At 36.5% G+C, this 17,138-nt stretch overlaps 1 protein-coding gene across 1 annotated transcript in view; it reads right to left on the bottom strand.

The window, feature by feature from the left end:
- Positions 1 to 15,821, bottom strand: part of CCDC88A (coiled-coil domain containing 88A) — a 141,801-nt gene extending 125,980 nt beyond the window's left edge. Inside the window, exons 1-2 of the mRNA XM_039249199.1 lie at positions 15,743 to 15,821; positions 15,546 to 15,646 (exon numbers count right to left, since the gene is read on the bottom strand). Of these exons, the coding sequence (XP_039105130.1) occupies positions 15,546 to 15,646; positions 15,743 to 15,805 (164 nt within the window). The 5' untranslated portion in view covers positions 15,806 to 15,821. The remainder of the gene's footprint in view (positions 1 to 15,545; positions 15,647 to 15,742) is intronic.
- Positions 15,822 to 17,138: the final 1,317 nt, after the last annotated feature.

The following is a 17,138-nucleotide window of genomic DNA, read 5'->3' as shown; positions in this document are numbered from 1 at the left end:
CATGTAAAGACAGAAAGCACTCCACTCCTGCATGTATTTTAAGGTTCATTTTTTTCATACAGTAAAAGGCACAATACAGTAATTTAAACAAAGGGAATATATTATGAATCCAGAATTCTCTAAAAAGAAACTGTACTCTATTAAATATTCTAAATACTGTCTTTCTTTCATGTTTAACATTTAAAATGCTAACAAAGATTAATTCAGAATATAGAGTCATGATTAATGAAGTTTTAATTAAACTCTTTTTAAAAGCATACTTTTTTTTCAGAATTTATCTGGAAAGACCTTTTTCTAAAAGATGAGCTACTGAATGATACACATGTGATATGTGAGCAAATAACTTTCTAATCGTACACAGCTATTTCCAAGCCAACATAATCTCATATCAACCATTTCCTTTTACAAGATGAAAACTGAGAAATGCTTTAAAAGCAAATAGCCTAGCAATATAGTTCAAATCTGTCCAGCCAGAAGTTAAATGCAGCATGGCAGTAAAAAAGGGCCTCAAGCAATTTCACATTTATAAATGACCTACTTGTGACAAGATGCATTAATTTCAATAAACAGACAACAGTATTATCTATCACTGTATACAGTAATTTTTATATTAGGGTAAAAGATGAAGAGAAAGTTAGCAATTACGTAACACTAATATTCTAAGATTTGGTCCTTGTATAACTAAGGATTATGTCTTTACTTATTCATTGACTATTATCTATGAGAAACAGAAATCTGATAGTTTTAATGGCTTTGTGCTCTTCTACCCAGACTGTAAGTCTGTTATACATCCTCCTGGACCATCTGTTTAGTGATGGTGCATAACAACTACATGTGCTCATGTTTTTGATCATGCCATTCTAATTTGAAACTAGTTGTAGAGTTTTTTTTTAATTTTTGAGATATTTTATATGGTAACATATAACTATATACCATTTGCATGCCACTATGGAACATCTGAAATTAGTTATTTGCATATCTAACTTCAAATGTGCATACACCAAAATGATTGCTCTATGAAAAATAATTAACTGGGTAAGCATCATCACCATATAGGGTTATCCAAGTAGTAAGCCTATCTCAGCCTTGAGTATAATCAGGAAAATAAGTGGTTTTTAAAAAAGAGCCACTTCACATTTAATTCTCTCCCTTCTCACAGCCATCACCGTGCATGATGGCAAACAATAAAATGTAATACTAATATAATCTCATATATATACATATAGTATATTTTCACATATCTTAATTAATACGATCTTCACAAAGACTGAAGAGTAATTTTTGGAGAGGTGTGTGACATATAATTACCACACAGAGATCATCAACATAGCCTTCCTTCATGTACATTCTCATAATTTAAGATACATGGGGAACTGGCATGGCTCAGTCAGTTAGGCCTCCAACTCTTGATTTTGGCTCAGGTCATGATCTTGCAGGTTGTGGGATGGAACCTTGCATCTGGCTCCATGCTGACAGTGCAGAGCCTGCCCGGGATTCTCTCTCTCCCTCTCTCTCTGCCCCTCCCTGTGCTCCCATGCTCTGTCTAGTAAAATAATAAACATTTAAAAAAAAAGATACATTAAGTTACCTCTTCAAAAGTTGAAGAATATCTATGACATTTTCTAAGTAGCCCACAACTGAGTTAGGACAGCATTATACTCACTGATTTAACAAAGAGAACTAAGGTCTTAGTTTTAAAAAAATTGCAGATGGACACAAAAAGAACTAAAATCCAATACTATACATATATTTAACTTTGGTTTTATCTGAATTGGATGAAATGACAGAATTATCTACCTACCTATCTTTACTTCTCATAATGAGCCAAATGGGTCCTTTAAATATTAAGCTGTTTTCCAAATTTTCACTTCCACTCCTAAATATTATAAGGACTCTAAAGTGCTTTTGTTTAGGTGAGTTATATCTATGTATATTTACTACCTTAAAACTAAAATTAAGAATCAGAAATTAATTTATTAATCCATCTAAAAATAATAAACTCATTGTATATTAACACAAAGAGCATTTTTATGATAAATAACTATCTTTTCCAAAAACAGAAAAAATTTTACTGGAGAATGACATTCTTTTACAACTTTGTAAATCTCTTTAATGTTTAACTTAATAGAAAACATATGGATTAAATAAGTCAGGCAGAGAAGGACAAATACCATACGCTTGCACATATAGGTGTATTAGGAGGAAGTTAACAGAGGATGAATCAGGAGAAGAAGGGGAAAAATAGTTGGGGAGAGGGAGGGAGGCAAACCATGAGAGAATCTTGAATGCTGAGAACAAACTGAGGGCTGATGGGAGGGGGGTGATGGGCATGGAGGAGGGCACTTCTTGGGATGAGCACTGGGTGTTATATGTAAACCAACTTGACAATATACTATTTAAGGAAAAAAAAAACCATGGATTCTTCAATCTGCTTCTGCATTCAATGTGTTGGGACACATTATTATGTTCAAAGTATGTGAAGAAAATTGATCTCACACAAATATGCAATCAGAAAGAGTATTTTAATAGCCCTTTCAGATAATTATTGATATTCTTCTTTGATACTGCCAACTTCAGTAAAGTAGTACTTTCTTAAAAGTTGCTTGCAATATGGAATCTGAAATCCTATCAGTGAACTCTTCTTACTGTTATACATTAAAATCCACTGGTCTATCTAACATTTTGAATACATGTTTTACATATGCATGATTTATTTTTTTAATGTTTATTTATTTTGAGAGAGAGTAAACACAGAACCTGACACGGGGTTTGAACTTTCAAACCCTGAGATCATGACCTGAGCCGAAATCAAGAGTTGGACACTTAGTCCAACTGAGCCACCTAAGCGCCCCTAACATAATGCATGCCTTCTTATCATGAGTGATCATTTTGAAAATATCTATTCATTAAGTTATATAGATTTTCCAAACACTGCATGTTATTATTCAACATAAAAATTCACACTGAATAATATCACCTCCAATCTCATCGGAAGGGTCTTTAAATATTGAGAAGCTACCAAATTCGTGTTTTCTGTAATTTACATATTATCACTGATAACAAAATCATTTGTTTTCCTTGAAATGGTAGGCCCACTTTGTTGATTTTTGAAAAAATGTCCAATACTCAAACCTGAATAATCAGTTTGTCTGTCATTTTTTCAAATAAAAAGTGTTCCACAAAACAGAGACTTATTCAGCTTGCAACTTAAAAAACTCATAAGTCGTTTCTTGAGATAATCATCACATTTTATTATGTAACAGTAGTGTTTTATGCATACTTTCATTTTGTCCTACAGACTATTAAAAAGAAAAGTACTCAAAGGTCAAGACTCAATAAAATAACTTTTACTGCCTCACCAAGAACTTCTTTTCAATGTTTTATTTTTTGGGGGGAAAGAGAGAGAGACTGTCAGCAGGGGAGGAGCAGATAGAAAGAGGGAGAGAGAGAATCCCAAGTAGGCTACAAAGTGTCAGCACAGAGCTGACTTGGGGCTTGAACCCAGGATCTGTGAGATCATGACCTGAGCTGAAATCAAGAGCCAGACACTCAACCAACTGAGCCACCCAGGTGCCCCTCACCAAGAACATTTTTAATGTTTATTTTTGAGAGAGACAGAGAGACAGCACAAGTAGGGGAGGGGCAGAGAGAGAGTGAGAGACAGAATCTGAGCAGGCTCCAGGTTCTGAGCTGTCAGCACAGAGCACAATGCAGGGCTCAAACTCCCGAACCGCGAGATCATGACCTGAACTGAAGTCAGATGGTCAACTGACTGAGCCACCCGGGGGCCCCTCACCAAGAACATTTTTAAGTGAAACGTGACTTCTTTTAAACTCAAAGAACAACAGTGTGAAGAATACAATGACTATCAGAGTACAATGTGGTACCACTCCTTGATTCACGCTAGGTGAATCAAGGTGTCAGCAGTTTTACCCACCTTTGCTTTTGCACTATCAGTGCTTTTGCAACATAGGCCCAAAAGGCAAATGACATCTTAATATTATTATAAAACTAATTTTGACCTGGCAGACTGGCAGGGGTCTATTGGTCTCACTCTGAGTTCCACTTTATTAGGTAAATCAATTCCTGTTCTTGGTATGGAGACCTGAAGACTTAGTATTATGCCTAATCAGTGCCTTCATTAAGTAAGAGAATCTTCATTTATATAGTGGTCAACCACATGGTCAGAAACTAAAATAAAGTTTATAGAACCAAAGAGAATCACTGATCTGTGATAGAATATTCACCCATTCTCCTTAAATGTTATCATAGGATCAGAGAGCTTTGTTTAAATTTGTTTTCATCAGTATTTTGGGGTAGTAGTTGCTCCAAATACAGTCAGTTCTAGAAACTCAAGAAATCTCAAACTGACCTGATACAAAATTAGGTATTTTCCTTGATCAGTGACAGACCTAACTAGTAAAGCCTTCACTCACATACTATCAATTCAATAGAGAAAGGATTCTTAACCTGAAGTCCAAAACCCTCCAAGGTAATTTCAATAGTGCCTTTGATTAATTATCAGTGACAGGTATCATGGTTATTTTTGAGAAGAAAGCTCTCTAAAATAAAAAAGAAAACTTTAAAAAGTATGTTCCAAAGTACAATTGGTTATTAACAAACTAAAATATACAATCATGGAAACTTACTTCAAATAAGAAATTTTAAAATTCAGTAAGAAAATCCTTTTGCATCATCAGTTCTAAGATTAAAAAAAAAAGTTCCCATAGAGAATTACTCTAAGAATTCTAATAAGAACAGAATAAAGGTACCACAATATTGGTTTAATTTGCCCTTTTCAGTGTACCATAAAAGTACTCCCAAAGGGATCACAAACTTACTCCATTATAAGCCCACCCATTAAAAGAAAAATAAGATGGGGTGCCTGGGTAGCTTAGTCAGTTGAGCATCCAATTCTTGGTTTCGGCTCAGATCATGTCTCATGGTTAATGAGTTCGAGCCCTGCATCAGCAGCCTCTGACAGCACGGAGCCTGCTTGGGATTCTCTCTCTCCCTCCTTCTCTCTATCCCTCTCTTGGTCGCTAGCTCACTCAAAATAAATAAAACTTAAAAAAAATTTTTTTTCAATAAAAACATAAAGGAAAAATAAGATAACCATTAAAAAAGCACTGGTAAAGACAGAAATGAAAGAAGAAATAAAAGAAAAAGAAGTAGTAAAATAGAAGACAAAAAACAGCCACACATACAAACCAAATATTGCACTGAAAATGACATGATACACTGGAAACCAAGTTAGAGGAGAGGTACACAAGCAGGAAAGTAAGGAATTATTAAGAAACAAGTTAAAGAAATTTATAGCAGGGTCTACAAATGGCTCAAGAGAAATAAACTGTGTTAGGGGCCTCCAATTTAATTAAATTTAGAAGACAGAGGAACAAATGACCTAAGATTTTAGACATTTTGAAAGCAGGTGAGAACGCAAAGTTGATGGATAATGGGATATTCAAAAGAAAAATATGCAATACTCAACAAATACTGGACTTTATCTATACTCTGGAGAATTAAAACAAAAACAAAAACAAAACCTCTGGATAACTATGCAAAGACCAGAATTCCCTTCCAGAAAAAATAACTCAGTAACAGGCTATTATGTCTTCAGAATAAAGTGTAATTATATGAATTATTATATGAATTATATGAATACTCTCAGATAACAAAAAAAATTTATTGAAAATAGCACCGTCCAAACTCTGAAATATTAGTCTAAGCTCTTTCTAGAAGCATAGACAGAAACTCTGAATTCTTATAATTAATAAAAGTATAATATAACACAGAAATGGCTGAATTCTAACTGAGTAGTTAAAATGCAACTTAATCTTCAGGGAATTGTTAAAGCATTCTGACAGTCCAAAAGAATTATAACAACACATCCTAAAAACTATTTTACTAAATATGAAAATGAAATATGTACTTACAGTAATGAAAATGTGAACAAGAGTATAAATACACAACTATTGAAATGTTTCTCATATAAAATTAGGCATCATTGTCAAAACACACTGCTGTATTACACATTTAAATGTTTCCAGTTGCAAGTCAAGAAAAATAAACTAAATGTCCTTATTTTTTTTCATGCATAATTAAGAATCCAAACTAACATCTTTTTTCAAGAAATACATTAATTTAAGTCTGCTCAGCTTTAATCTTGGCGTACCTGTTCCTCCAAAGAAAATGTGAAGTAAGACACGTCTCCACAGGAAAAGATCTAACTTTCTTAACATGGTATCTAAGGACAGTCTCCCAATCCCCACCTCTTCAAACTCATCTATGTGCAAGAAGCATACAATCTCTGCTTCAGCTATACAAAATAACCTATAGTTATTTTAGTCTACTATTTTTAGTCACATCTTCATGCCTCTTTTATGCTATTTTCCTCCTACTACCACTGTTTATGATTCCTATTTACCAAATTGGTCCTATTCAACTTTCATGTCCTAGTTCAAATTTTCCCTCTTCTAAGTGAATAATCACATCTTTGTGCCAACATTATTTCAAGAACATAATTCTACCATATAGCACACTGCAATTTATGTGCATATTGTTCCCCTTACTAGTGAGAAAAGACCACATCTTAGTTAGCATCATATCCCCTGTTCCTGGTAAATAGTTTTTCATATAGTGAGCACTCAGTAACTACTCACTGAATAAAATGACCTTTAAGGAAACCATCTCTTCAGCATCCTCACTCACTAAGTACTGTATTTTGATGCTGGCAAAACATCTCAGTCCTGAGTCACTCACCCTCCTCAGGCCATGCCTCTTACCACTGAGCAAGCAATCCATGGAAACAAGAGGATATACCACTGCAGTTACCTAGAACTCTTGAATTTCTTGCCCAAATACTTCTAACCCAATTATAGGGCCTGCAAAGGACTCTTTCCTAGGTCTGTCCTGAGGATGGACTATGCTACAGATGTATATATCACTGTGTCAAGGAGAGCTGTTTGGAAGAGCATGGGTCTTAGTAATGCATATAGGATGTCCACAGGTGTGCACATGAGACCTCTCTGTGGGGCTAGACAGAGCTAGGGATGTGGGGAGGAGGTTGGGCTCTACTACACTGAGATACGAAACTGGAGTTTATGAATTCTAAATTCCATAAATTCTAAATTTGAATCTTTCCCTTCAAGTCTTTATGAAGGTAAATTTTTCAAGAAAAAAGATCAGAACAGAGTCAACAATTTCTTAGTCTGGTTTATAATCTTTAATGAGTTAGGCCTATTGTGGTTAAATGAATACTTGCCCGGAGTCTCACAAATGTCAGAATAAACTTGATGAGTTTCATCGACCTAGTTTTATTAATTATTGAACTAGCAAAATAGAGCTAAGATAGAATAGGAATAAAATCATGAAGAAAGAGAATACAGACATACCTCAATTTATTGTGCTTCATTTTACTGTGCTTTGTAGATTATTACGTTTTTCACAAATTGAAGGTTTATGACAAGCTACTGTTAATCAAGTCTGTTGATTCCATTTTTCCAACAGCATTTGCTCACTTTGTGTCTCTGTGTCACATTTTGGTAGTTCTTGCAATACTTGAAACTTTTCATTATTATTGTATTTATGAAGATCTTTGATCTTTGATATCGGTGTTGAAAATGTTCTGGGGGTATCACAAACCACACCCATGTAATACATGAAACTAATCAACAAATGTTTTGTGTGTTCTGACTGCTCCACCAACCAGCCTGATCCAGGAATTAAACTTATAACTCTCAAGGTAGTTTCTTGCTCTACACCACACCAATTCGCTAAAAGTAGCTAGTTGGTGATCACAAAATTGAATATTAGACAGATATCTCTTAATATCAATTAAAATCTCTATTATTTTTAAATATTGAAACTTTATGCTTACAGTAGTACCAATCTATGTCACAAATCCTAAAAGAAGGTCAAGTGGTGTTCTGAAAGGGTATGGTTAAGAACTGATACTTCCTGGGGGCACCTAGCTAGCTCAGTCAGTTAAGCTTACGATTCTTAATCTTGGTGTTATGAGTTCAAGCTCCATGTTGGGTGGAGAGATTACCTAAAAAAATAAGTAAGTGGAGCACCTGGGTGGATCAGTCAGTTAAGCATCAGGCTCTTAACTTCAGCTCAGGTCATGATCTCACAGTTCATGAATTTGAGCCTTGCATTGGGCTCTGTGCTAACAGTGCAGACACTGCTTAGAATTCTCTCTTTCCCTCTCTCTTCTTCCCCTGCCATGCTCTCTCTCTCTCAAAAATTAACCAAAAAAAGTTATTTGAATAAATTTAAAAAAGAAAAAGAAAAGAATTGTTCCTTTGAGTTTCCTACACTAATACATATTATAGAAAAAAATTCAGTTTAAAAAACTAGATGGCTCATAAAGAAAATCAATCACTATGGACTGCTCTTAAACACATCACTCCAATATAAAGCTGTAGACAAAAAGCCCAATATCTGGACATCATCAGTAAAATTACTGGAAACCAAAATGAAGTCATTCTATATTCTAATACCATTCAAAAGCAGGTACTATAACTTGTTCTTACAACTTCAACTCAAACAAGACATAACATAGGTGAGGAAAATATTCAATAAAGGTAATTAAATAATGGAACAGAGAAAGAACAAAAGGAGAAATAGAAGACAAACTAAATTCTACAATACTAGAGTTTTGAAATTTTTTTAAATGCATAAAATTATAAAATGTTTCATTTATTCCTTAACATTTAATTATAGCAAACATACCAAATCTATGCTAGGTGCTGGTTATACATAACAAAAATCTCTAGCCTCTAAATGCTAACTACCTAGTAGCTGTAGCACTTTTAACAATTTGGTAAAGATAGATATTAGATGATAGGGGAGAGAGCAATTAACTCTGCCAAGGAACTTCAGATGGTATTAAAGAATGAGTAAAAATTTGCTAGGCAAAAAAAAAAAAAAAAAAAGGGGAAAGAACAGTTTAGGGAAAAATGATTATTATAATAATAGTAATAAACCAAAGATCAATGGCTAACAATACCTGAATCTTGCACTGTACATAAATTATCCTATTTGATTCTCATAACTCTGTGATTCTCTTTTTATCCTGTTGATAAATGAAAAAACTGAGAAGTAACTTTCTAAAGATTATACATCTATATAGAGGTGATAACAATAGAAATTATACAAAACTAAGCTGTTAATGATTATTTGTTTGAAGAAACATAAAAAGGCAGGTTTGGCCTATCACATAATACTAATGGCAGCAACCAGCACTGGGAATATAGTGGTCAACAAAACAGAAAACAGATACTATCTGTACCTTATTAGAGATAAGTCTACTCCAGGAAGGAAATGTTATCTTTCATCTCACAGATGTAGGAACTGAGATTTGGAAATTTAAGTAAATTGTTTAAGTCATAAACTAATATGTAGCATAGGGAGAATTAAACCCTGACTCAGAGACTGTCTGACTCAAAACCCAAATTTATTCTACTTTACCACATAACCTCACTATTATTCATTCATTCAACAGGAGTATATCAAGTACCTACTGTATGTCAAGCACTATGCTAGGAATAGAAATGAAAGCGCTAACAGATGGCTTCAAGAAATTCACAGGTTAGTCTGTGGAGTCAAACATACCAAAAACTGCAATACAATGAGATAAATGCTATCACCAAAGTACATACAGAGTCCTATATAAGTACATACAATCACAGATTGAGAAGACAACTTGAAGAGAAGCAAGCCCAAAAGTAAGACCAGTCAGGGCTCCCACATTAACCCAAAAGTCAGGGACGCATCTAAGAAAAATTGGGGAGGTAAATCAAAAAACTTAGTAATAAAACAGCAACTATGACTATATCATAAAGGTGTTTTGTTTTGTTTTGTTTTTAAATGTTTTATTTATTTCTAGGAGAGAGAGAGACAGCGCGAGCAGGGGAGGGTCAGAGAGAGAGGGAGTCACAGACTGAAACAGGCTCCAGGCTCTGAGCTGGCAGTCAGCACAGAGCCCGACGCGGGGCTCGAACCCACGAACCGCGAGATCATGACCTAAGCGAGTCGGACGCTTAACCGACCAAGCCACCCAGGTGCCCCTCATAAGGGTGTTTTAAAAGAAGCAACAAACAAAATCAAAACTAAACAAAAACTATGAGGCCCAATGAGAAAACCTGAGATGATCACACCAAACTTCAGAGTCAGTATCATACTTGGTAAGAAACTCATACATATTTTTTTAATGTTTATTCATATTTTGAAAGAGAGAGAGACAGAGCGTGAGCTGAGAAGAAGCAGAGAGGGAGACACAGAAGTCAAAGCAGGCTACAGGCTTTAAGCTGTCAGCATAAAGCCTGATGTGGGGCTCAAACCCACGAACTGCGAGATCATGACCTAAGTCAAAGTCAGAGGCTTAACCAACTAAGTCACCTAGGCACCCTGACACTCACGTATTTTATAAGTTATTTTAGGGTCATTAAAGTCATAAAGTTAGCACAATCTACTTTTGAATCTTATTTTTCTTTTTTTGATTAAAGTATAATCAACATAGAGTGTTCTATTAGTTTCTGGTATACAGTATAATTATTCAACAACCCTATACATTATTCATTGTTTATCAAGGTAAGTGTACTCTTTCTTGAACCCCTTTATGTATTTCATCATCCCCAATCTACCTCCCCATACTTTTGAATCTTAAACATTCAAAGAACTAAGAAACACTTCTCAGTCAACTTCCTCTATTAGATAAATGACGTCTTTTAGGTATACTTTATGAAGGTGTTTCTCAGGAAATACTTAAGTAGAATCTACATGACCATGTGTCATTTAATTTTTATCACTATTAATTTTTTCAACTAAAAATGATTTTCGTAGTAGAGGGCTTCTAAAGTTCTTCAAGATTCTAAAAGAAGAAAAGCCATAACAAGTATATCATAATTGCCAGGTATTTCAAGTATAGATCTCTATAATTATCTAATGAGGCTGAATTATTTTTGACACCATTAATAATTTTCTCAATGCTTAAAACCCTAGTATATCCATATTTTTAACTGCTTAGGTAACATGAATAGCATACTTTTAAACTTTAGCATTATGAAATTCACAACCATGTCACAAATTCCTTAAAATTTCATAGTAAATAATATTCAAAATGGGTTACAGAACTGCATGACATCTCAAACAGAAAAATGATTATTTCTATTGTCACCAAACCCTATGTGTGGTAACTAGCACTGAGAAATAAAGATTTCATTTGGCTTAAGTATAAAAATGCTCTGTAGCATACAGAAGAGCTGGCCCATCATTCCCGATCTCTAAAGAGCTTCCCCTTTCCCATTAGTTAAAGAAGACTGATGCCACGTCACAAGCTCTTACAGAGATTCTTTGATTCAAGGAACTACTCAGTGAAATCCAGGATTTATCTCTGAGTGCAGTGAATCCCAAGTCAGTCAATACACTCCAAAATTATAAGGCAGAGGGGCGCCTGGGTGGCTCAGTTGGTTAAGCGTCCGACTTCGGTTCAGGTCATGATCTTGCAGTTCGTGGGTTCCAGCCCTGCCTTGAGCTCTGTGCTGACAGCTCAGAGCCTGGAGCCTGCTTCAGATTCTGTGTCTACTTCTCTCTCTGACCCTCCCCTGTTCATGCTCTCTCTCTCTCTCTCTCTGAAATAAATTTTAAAAAACATTAAAAAACAAGTTTAAAAAAAAAAACAAAATTATAAGGCGGAGTTGGCATTAAGAAGTCAATGTAAACAAAGTCCAAAATGGCAAACCCAAAGTCACTAAGTCACTAATTAATCAATATTATTAATTTTAATTAAGACTGTAATTAAGACTGTAGATGAAAAAAAATTATACCATAAGCTTTCTATAATGAAATTCTATGTCACAACTGAAAGCAGGAATAGGAAGACTGGCAGGCCAAAAGTGTAATTGTCAGTATATAAACAGATTTCCACTTTGGCCAAGGTGGACTATTAGGAGCCAATTACCCTCCTGCCTGAAGCAACTGGGGAAAAAAAGGACAAAATATATTAAGTGTTTTTCAAGACAACAGACATGAGAAAACAAAGGACAATAGATCCCTGATAGATGAATCCCACAACTGCCCCAATTTATCACCTTGAAAGAGTTCCTAGGCCATAGTATAGCGATGGGGAGCCCCGACAGAGTAATAACCTCCCTGAATGGAGGAGATAGAACTTAATCTAGAGACAGCAAGATGACTGTAGAGTACCTAAGAATAGAAGAAAGAGTACACAGAAAAATCCAGAGATCTACAGAGAGTATCCCTCAAATCTTCAGCTGAATACTTATTAGTATATATAAGTGAGGAAACTACCCAAGAACATTGGGGGGGCGAGGGAAACAGATAAGAGGGAATACTATCCGGAGCTCACACAAACCCAGGAACAGCTCCTGTTCCTACCATCAAGAGTACTCATAAGGTTTTGCCATTAGAGTGACAAAGTAGTACTGCCTGACACAACTTAAAAGCAGGACCTGACAGATCAAACAGGTTCCAAGTAATTTAACTGTATCCCAGAACATAGCTCAAGAATATGTAATAAAAAACAAAAATATCCAGCATCCAACAAGATAAAATGCCAATCAAAAATTACCAGGCATACTAAAGCAAGGAAACACAATCCTTCATAAGGAGAAAAATCAATCAAAACCAATCCAGAAGTGATAGATAGAATTTTTAGAAATATTAATCCAGTTATAACTATACTCTGTATGTTCAAGTGGCTAAAGAAAAGACAAAGCATGAAAGCTATAGACATAAGAGATACAAAAAAGAACTGAATTTCTAGAATAAAACCATAATGTCTGCAATGAAAAAGAAGCTAGATGGAATTAACAGCAAATGAAATATTATAGAAAAAAAAGATTAACAAAGTTAGAGACCTAGCAAAATTATCCAAAATGAAGCACAGAAGACTGAAGAAAACTGAATAGAACATCGGTGAACATCAAACAGCCTGATTTACAAGGAATTGGGACTTCCAAAAGGGGAAGTGGAGGCAAGAATAAAATATATACACACACACACATTCTTATTTAAATATTTATTTCCAAAAATAAAAAATGGCCAAAATTTTCTGAATTTGTTAAGAACTGCATGCCCACAGATCCAAGAAGCTCAACAAACTCCAAGCAAAACAAACATGAAGAAAAATATAGTTTCATTTTAGAAAATGTTCTCACTCACAAATTCTGTAAACAAATTTAATCTAGAAATGACTTAGACTAAGGCTAACTTTTAGGTTAATTTACTGGCTACAGTTTCAACTGACAATTTAATAGAGTGGATTAAATCAAACATTAACTTGAGGTATTTAACAGAAATCTTAATGATTTTAAAGTTAGCAAAACACAGCTTTAAAAACAATGTATATTTTGTTGCCTTATTAGGTAAATAATTCATTAATATAAATTTATCTTATTTTAGCAAGTTATTTTTTAAAAAGCTAAAGCCTACTTGTTCCTTTTTTTTCTAATTTTCTTTCCCTTTAATTTATATAGGTCATTCAGAACAGAATTAGGACACTGAAAAAACTTTTAAAGAAACTGAGAGGTGGAACTGAAAACAGAAGTAGACTTGAGGTTTGGAACGGAGCTAGTCCTCCCCCCCCACCACCACCCCCCTCCAAACAACCTGGCAACCACTATTTTGAAACACCATTACTTTCAAAATATACATATATATTTTTAAATATAAAATTGCACTCAAAGTGGAAACAAGCTAAAGTGTCTGTTTTTAGTACCTTGGCTAACTACTCAGGACTCCAAAGAATCTAAATATTTTTTGGAAAAAGAATCATTCAAATAAAAAAAACATGGAAGTGGAAAACTAAAAAACTGGCTGGCTCGATAAGTAGAGACACAACTCTCAATCTCAGGGTCAGGAGTTCAAGCCCTACGTTGGGCATGAACCCTATTTTAAAACTAAATAAATTAAGTAAAAAAAAATTTTTTTAAATAAAGTGGAAAACTAAAGTATTTTCCTATTTTGTAAATACACCTAGTTTTTTGAGGTTCAGCATACAAATTCAAAATTTCCCGTCTAAAAACAAGAGAGGGGAACAAGTTCTGAGTATCTACTGTAATGGCCACCCTTCCTGTCATGTGTGTTCCCTAAAAGAGAAGTCAATTATTCTACCCTTTTGCTTATGAAATAATAGGATATTTCAAAGATAAAAAAATACTTCCACTCAGCTGCCAAAAATATATTGCCTGGAAATAATTAATGTCTACGTTCCTTTTTCCTTTCTTAAGGAAAAAAATATACACCCATTTAGTGTCTATACAAATAAAACACCTTTGAAAGCACATAGTAGTATGTTTCCCTGTGGGATCCACACATATATGAAAAACAGCAAAACACACAGCCTACCAATATCTCTGGACACACAGAATGAGAAGCTGCCACTGGAACATTTATGATTTTGACTTCTACCTCTTTTAAATAAAAAATTTAAAGAGAATAAAAATTTCTTACAAAATACAGAAATGATACTTCATGTTATTAGTTTATTCACAGTAGACTTATTCCTTCATGACAATTATTTATTAGTAATGCACTAAACTCCCACATAGAAAAAAGGTTGAGGATACCTTGAAATTGAAAGTTCCAAACTACTCTTGTAATCAGATTCTATTCAAGAGAAATTAGGCTAAATACATATTATTTTGGGCACAACAAGAACATTCAGAGTTTGATAACCTACGCTGATGTACTTAGAAAACCTACACCGATGTAGTTGGTTTGTAGGCTACAATACCTATAATGATAAAAACGGTTTTTATTTCACTGATCTACCAATATGATTTTGATATTCAGCTCCCATCTTAAAAACACTTCCTTACTTACTACAAACCCAATTATCATAAACATAAAAGACAAAGATGTGCCTACTATATCATTATCTAGTTGTCATCAAGATGTCAGTTACCTGCATTTCAAATCAGCTTTAAAAATACTTTAAAATAATCCCCCAAATATTAATCTAATAATCCACATAATACTCTAATCAGGCTTGAGTTATTTTACCCATTTAAATTACTGGCCACAGAAACAGTTCTCATCGATCAGAACTGTTATTTGAAATTCTCTTCTGCAATCTGTTATTACTTCACCAGTTTCAGAATTTGAGCCACTTATTTTCAGATACAAGGGTTAATAAGACATTTCTGCATCTAGTACACGTAACTTCACAGTAGAAGCTTTATTCCCCCTTAGGAAACTATTCTCATATCCTCTTTCTCATTTTACCAAATTATTCGAGGACACAATGTGATTTGGATTTCAACACTTAAAGACAATAAGTGACAATATACGGCTTGCAGAATGAAAAATCAGAGTTTCACAATTTTAACAGGTGTAATTACTAGGTTGTGATAAATGGGCTGGGTAAATAAGATTATCATCCTTTTCAAGGTCCAATTCTTAAACTACCTGAATTCTTCTGACCAAAGAAATTAGGAGCTTAACATAAAATCTCTAAGTTTTATGTATGCCCTTTTTCAAAGAAAACAAGTTACCCTAGAAAAGAAAAGAACACTTACATTTGGAGCATGACCTGGTTCAAGAATACCCCATCAACCAAAGCCACATATTCATCCAGGTTGGTCCCATTTCCTGCAGCCAGAGGTCCAAACGTTTTAACCTAGAACGGAACGATCGTCAGGACACGAACGCCCATCTCCATCTCTGCAGCCACAAATAATGCAGCAAAAGATACAATAAATAACACCCTACTTACCCAAGTGACCAAGGGGCTGGTCATAAACTGCTCCAGGAGGGGAGTAAAAATCTCGTTCTCCATTTTACAGTAATGTATTTGAAAAAGGGAACTACCACAAAAACACGCCTAGGGAATTGATCGCTAAACGTTTTAGAAGTAAGTAGAAATCAGTGGAAGTCCATTTTGGCACAGGAAGAAAATCCCATCGTGGCGGGGAGAAAAACTCTCCCTCCTCAAAAAACACCCCAGAGAGGAACAAGCCGAAATCCCGAGAAGCGGCTTCGACAGCAGCCACGAGCGGCAGCTTGCGCTGGAAATGTCTGTACCGGGCGAGGAGGGGCAGAGAAAAGGCATCTGGAGTGGGGAGGAAGGGAAAGGGGGCTGGAGCGGCAAGACAAAAAGCCCGTCAAGGTTGCCCAGCTCCTGGAGGAGCCAGACCAGCGAAGCTGCCCGCAGGGAATTAATCCCAACGTGGGCTAAATGAAATACCACGTTAGATAGGATGCTGAGGGTTCCGAGCAGCCACCAGGCTCGACCTCCCCGTTCCGCTCGACACGTTCCACCCACCAGTGGGCATGGAGCCGCTAGGACCCGCGGAGCCTCGCCTGCCCGCAGCCCCTCACCGACGACAGGCAGGGCTCGCCCCTTCCCCCAGAGCAGACACGATCCCTCCGCCGCCCTCGAGCCTCGCCTCCAGCCCCCTTCCCCTCCCGGGGACTGGGGGCTTGAATGTGTGTCCCTAACCCCCCAGGTTCCTGAGTCCCGTAGCCTTTTCAGCGCGCCTCTGGGAAGCCCTGGCACAAAATCACCGCCGCGCTCCAGCCTCCCCCTCCGCCCTCACTGGAGGAGCCGGAGTAACGGCCTCAGAACCGCAGTGCCGCATCACACCCCGCTCCACGCCGCCCAACCAGTGCCGCGAACCCTCCGTCAAAGGGAGCGCGCTTCTCCCTCCGCGCCCATATCCTTCCGCCGACTCTCCGCCCCTCCCGCGCCGCAGCCTCTGGATTGTGGGAGAAGAAAACCGCTGCATGAGCGCGCTCCCGAGCGAGCGCGCCCCCGGGGTCGGCCCCGCCGCCGCCCAGATTTTGGCGGCGGGCGCAGGCGTGGACGCGCGTTCCCTGCAGCTGCTGCGGTGGCCGGCCCTCGCTCGCGCCTAGGACTGTTGCCAGGGTGTGGGGGGCGGGGATGGGGAAGGCAGAGGAAGGGGTCTGTCTGCTTGGTCGCTCATGCTTAATTATGGTTTATTTCCTCCCCGAGTGCCTTCTTTGATGTGTGAAGGAGAGGGAACGAAATCCTTCTCTTTTAAACATGAGGGATGCAGAGAGCCTTTTTCAGACAGTTTGATTTGATCTGTTCAGCGTGCTTTTTACCCGCAAAACGGAGTAGAAAAACTCAGTGCAGCAAATAGCACAGG

Source organism: Hyaena hyaena, unplaced genomic scaffold, assembly GCF_003009895.1.
Source record: "Hyaena hyaena isolate Hyena2069 unplaced genomic scaffold, ASM300989v1 scaffold_332, whole genome shotgun sequence".
In the NCBI taxonomy this organism is placed as follows: Eukaryota; Metazoa; Chordata; class Mammalia; order Carnivora; family Hyaenidae; genus Hyaena; species Hyaena hyaena.
Note: the sequence above shows the minus strand (reverse complement) of the source record. Positions and strands in the feature narration are given on the sequence as shown.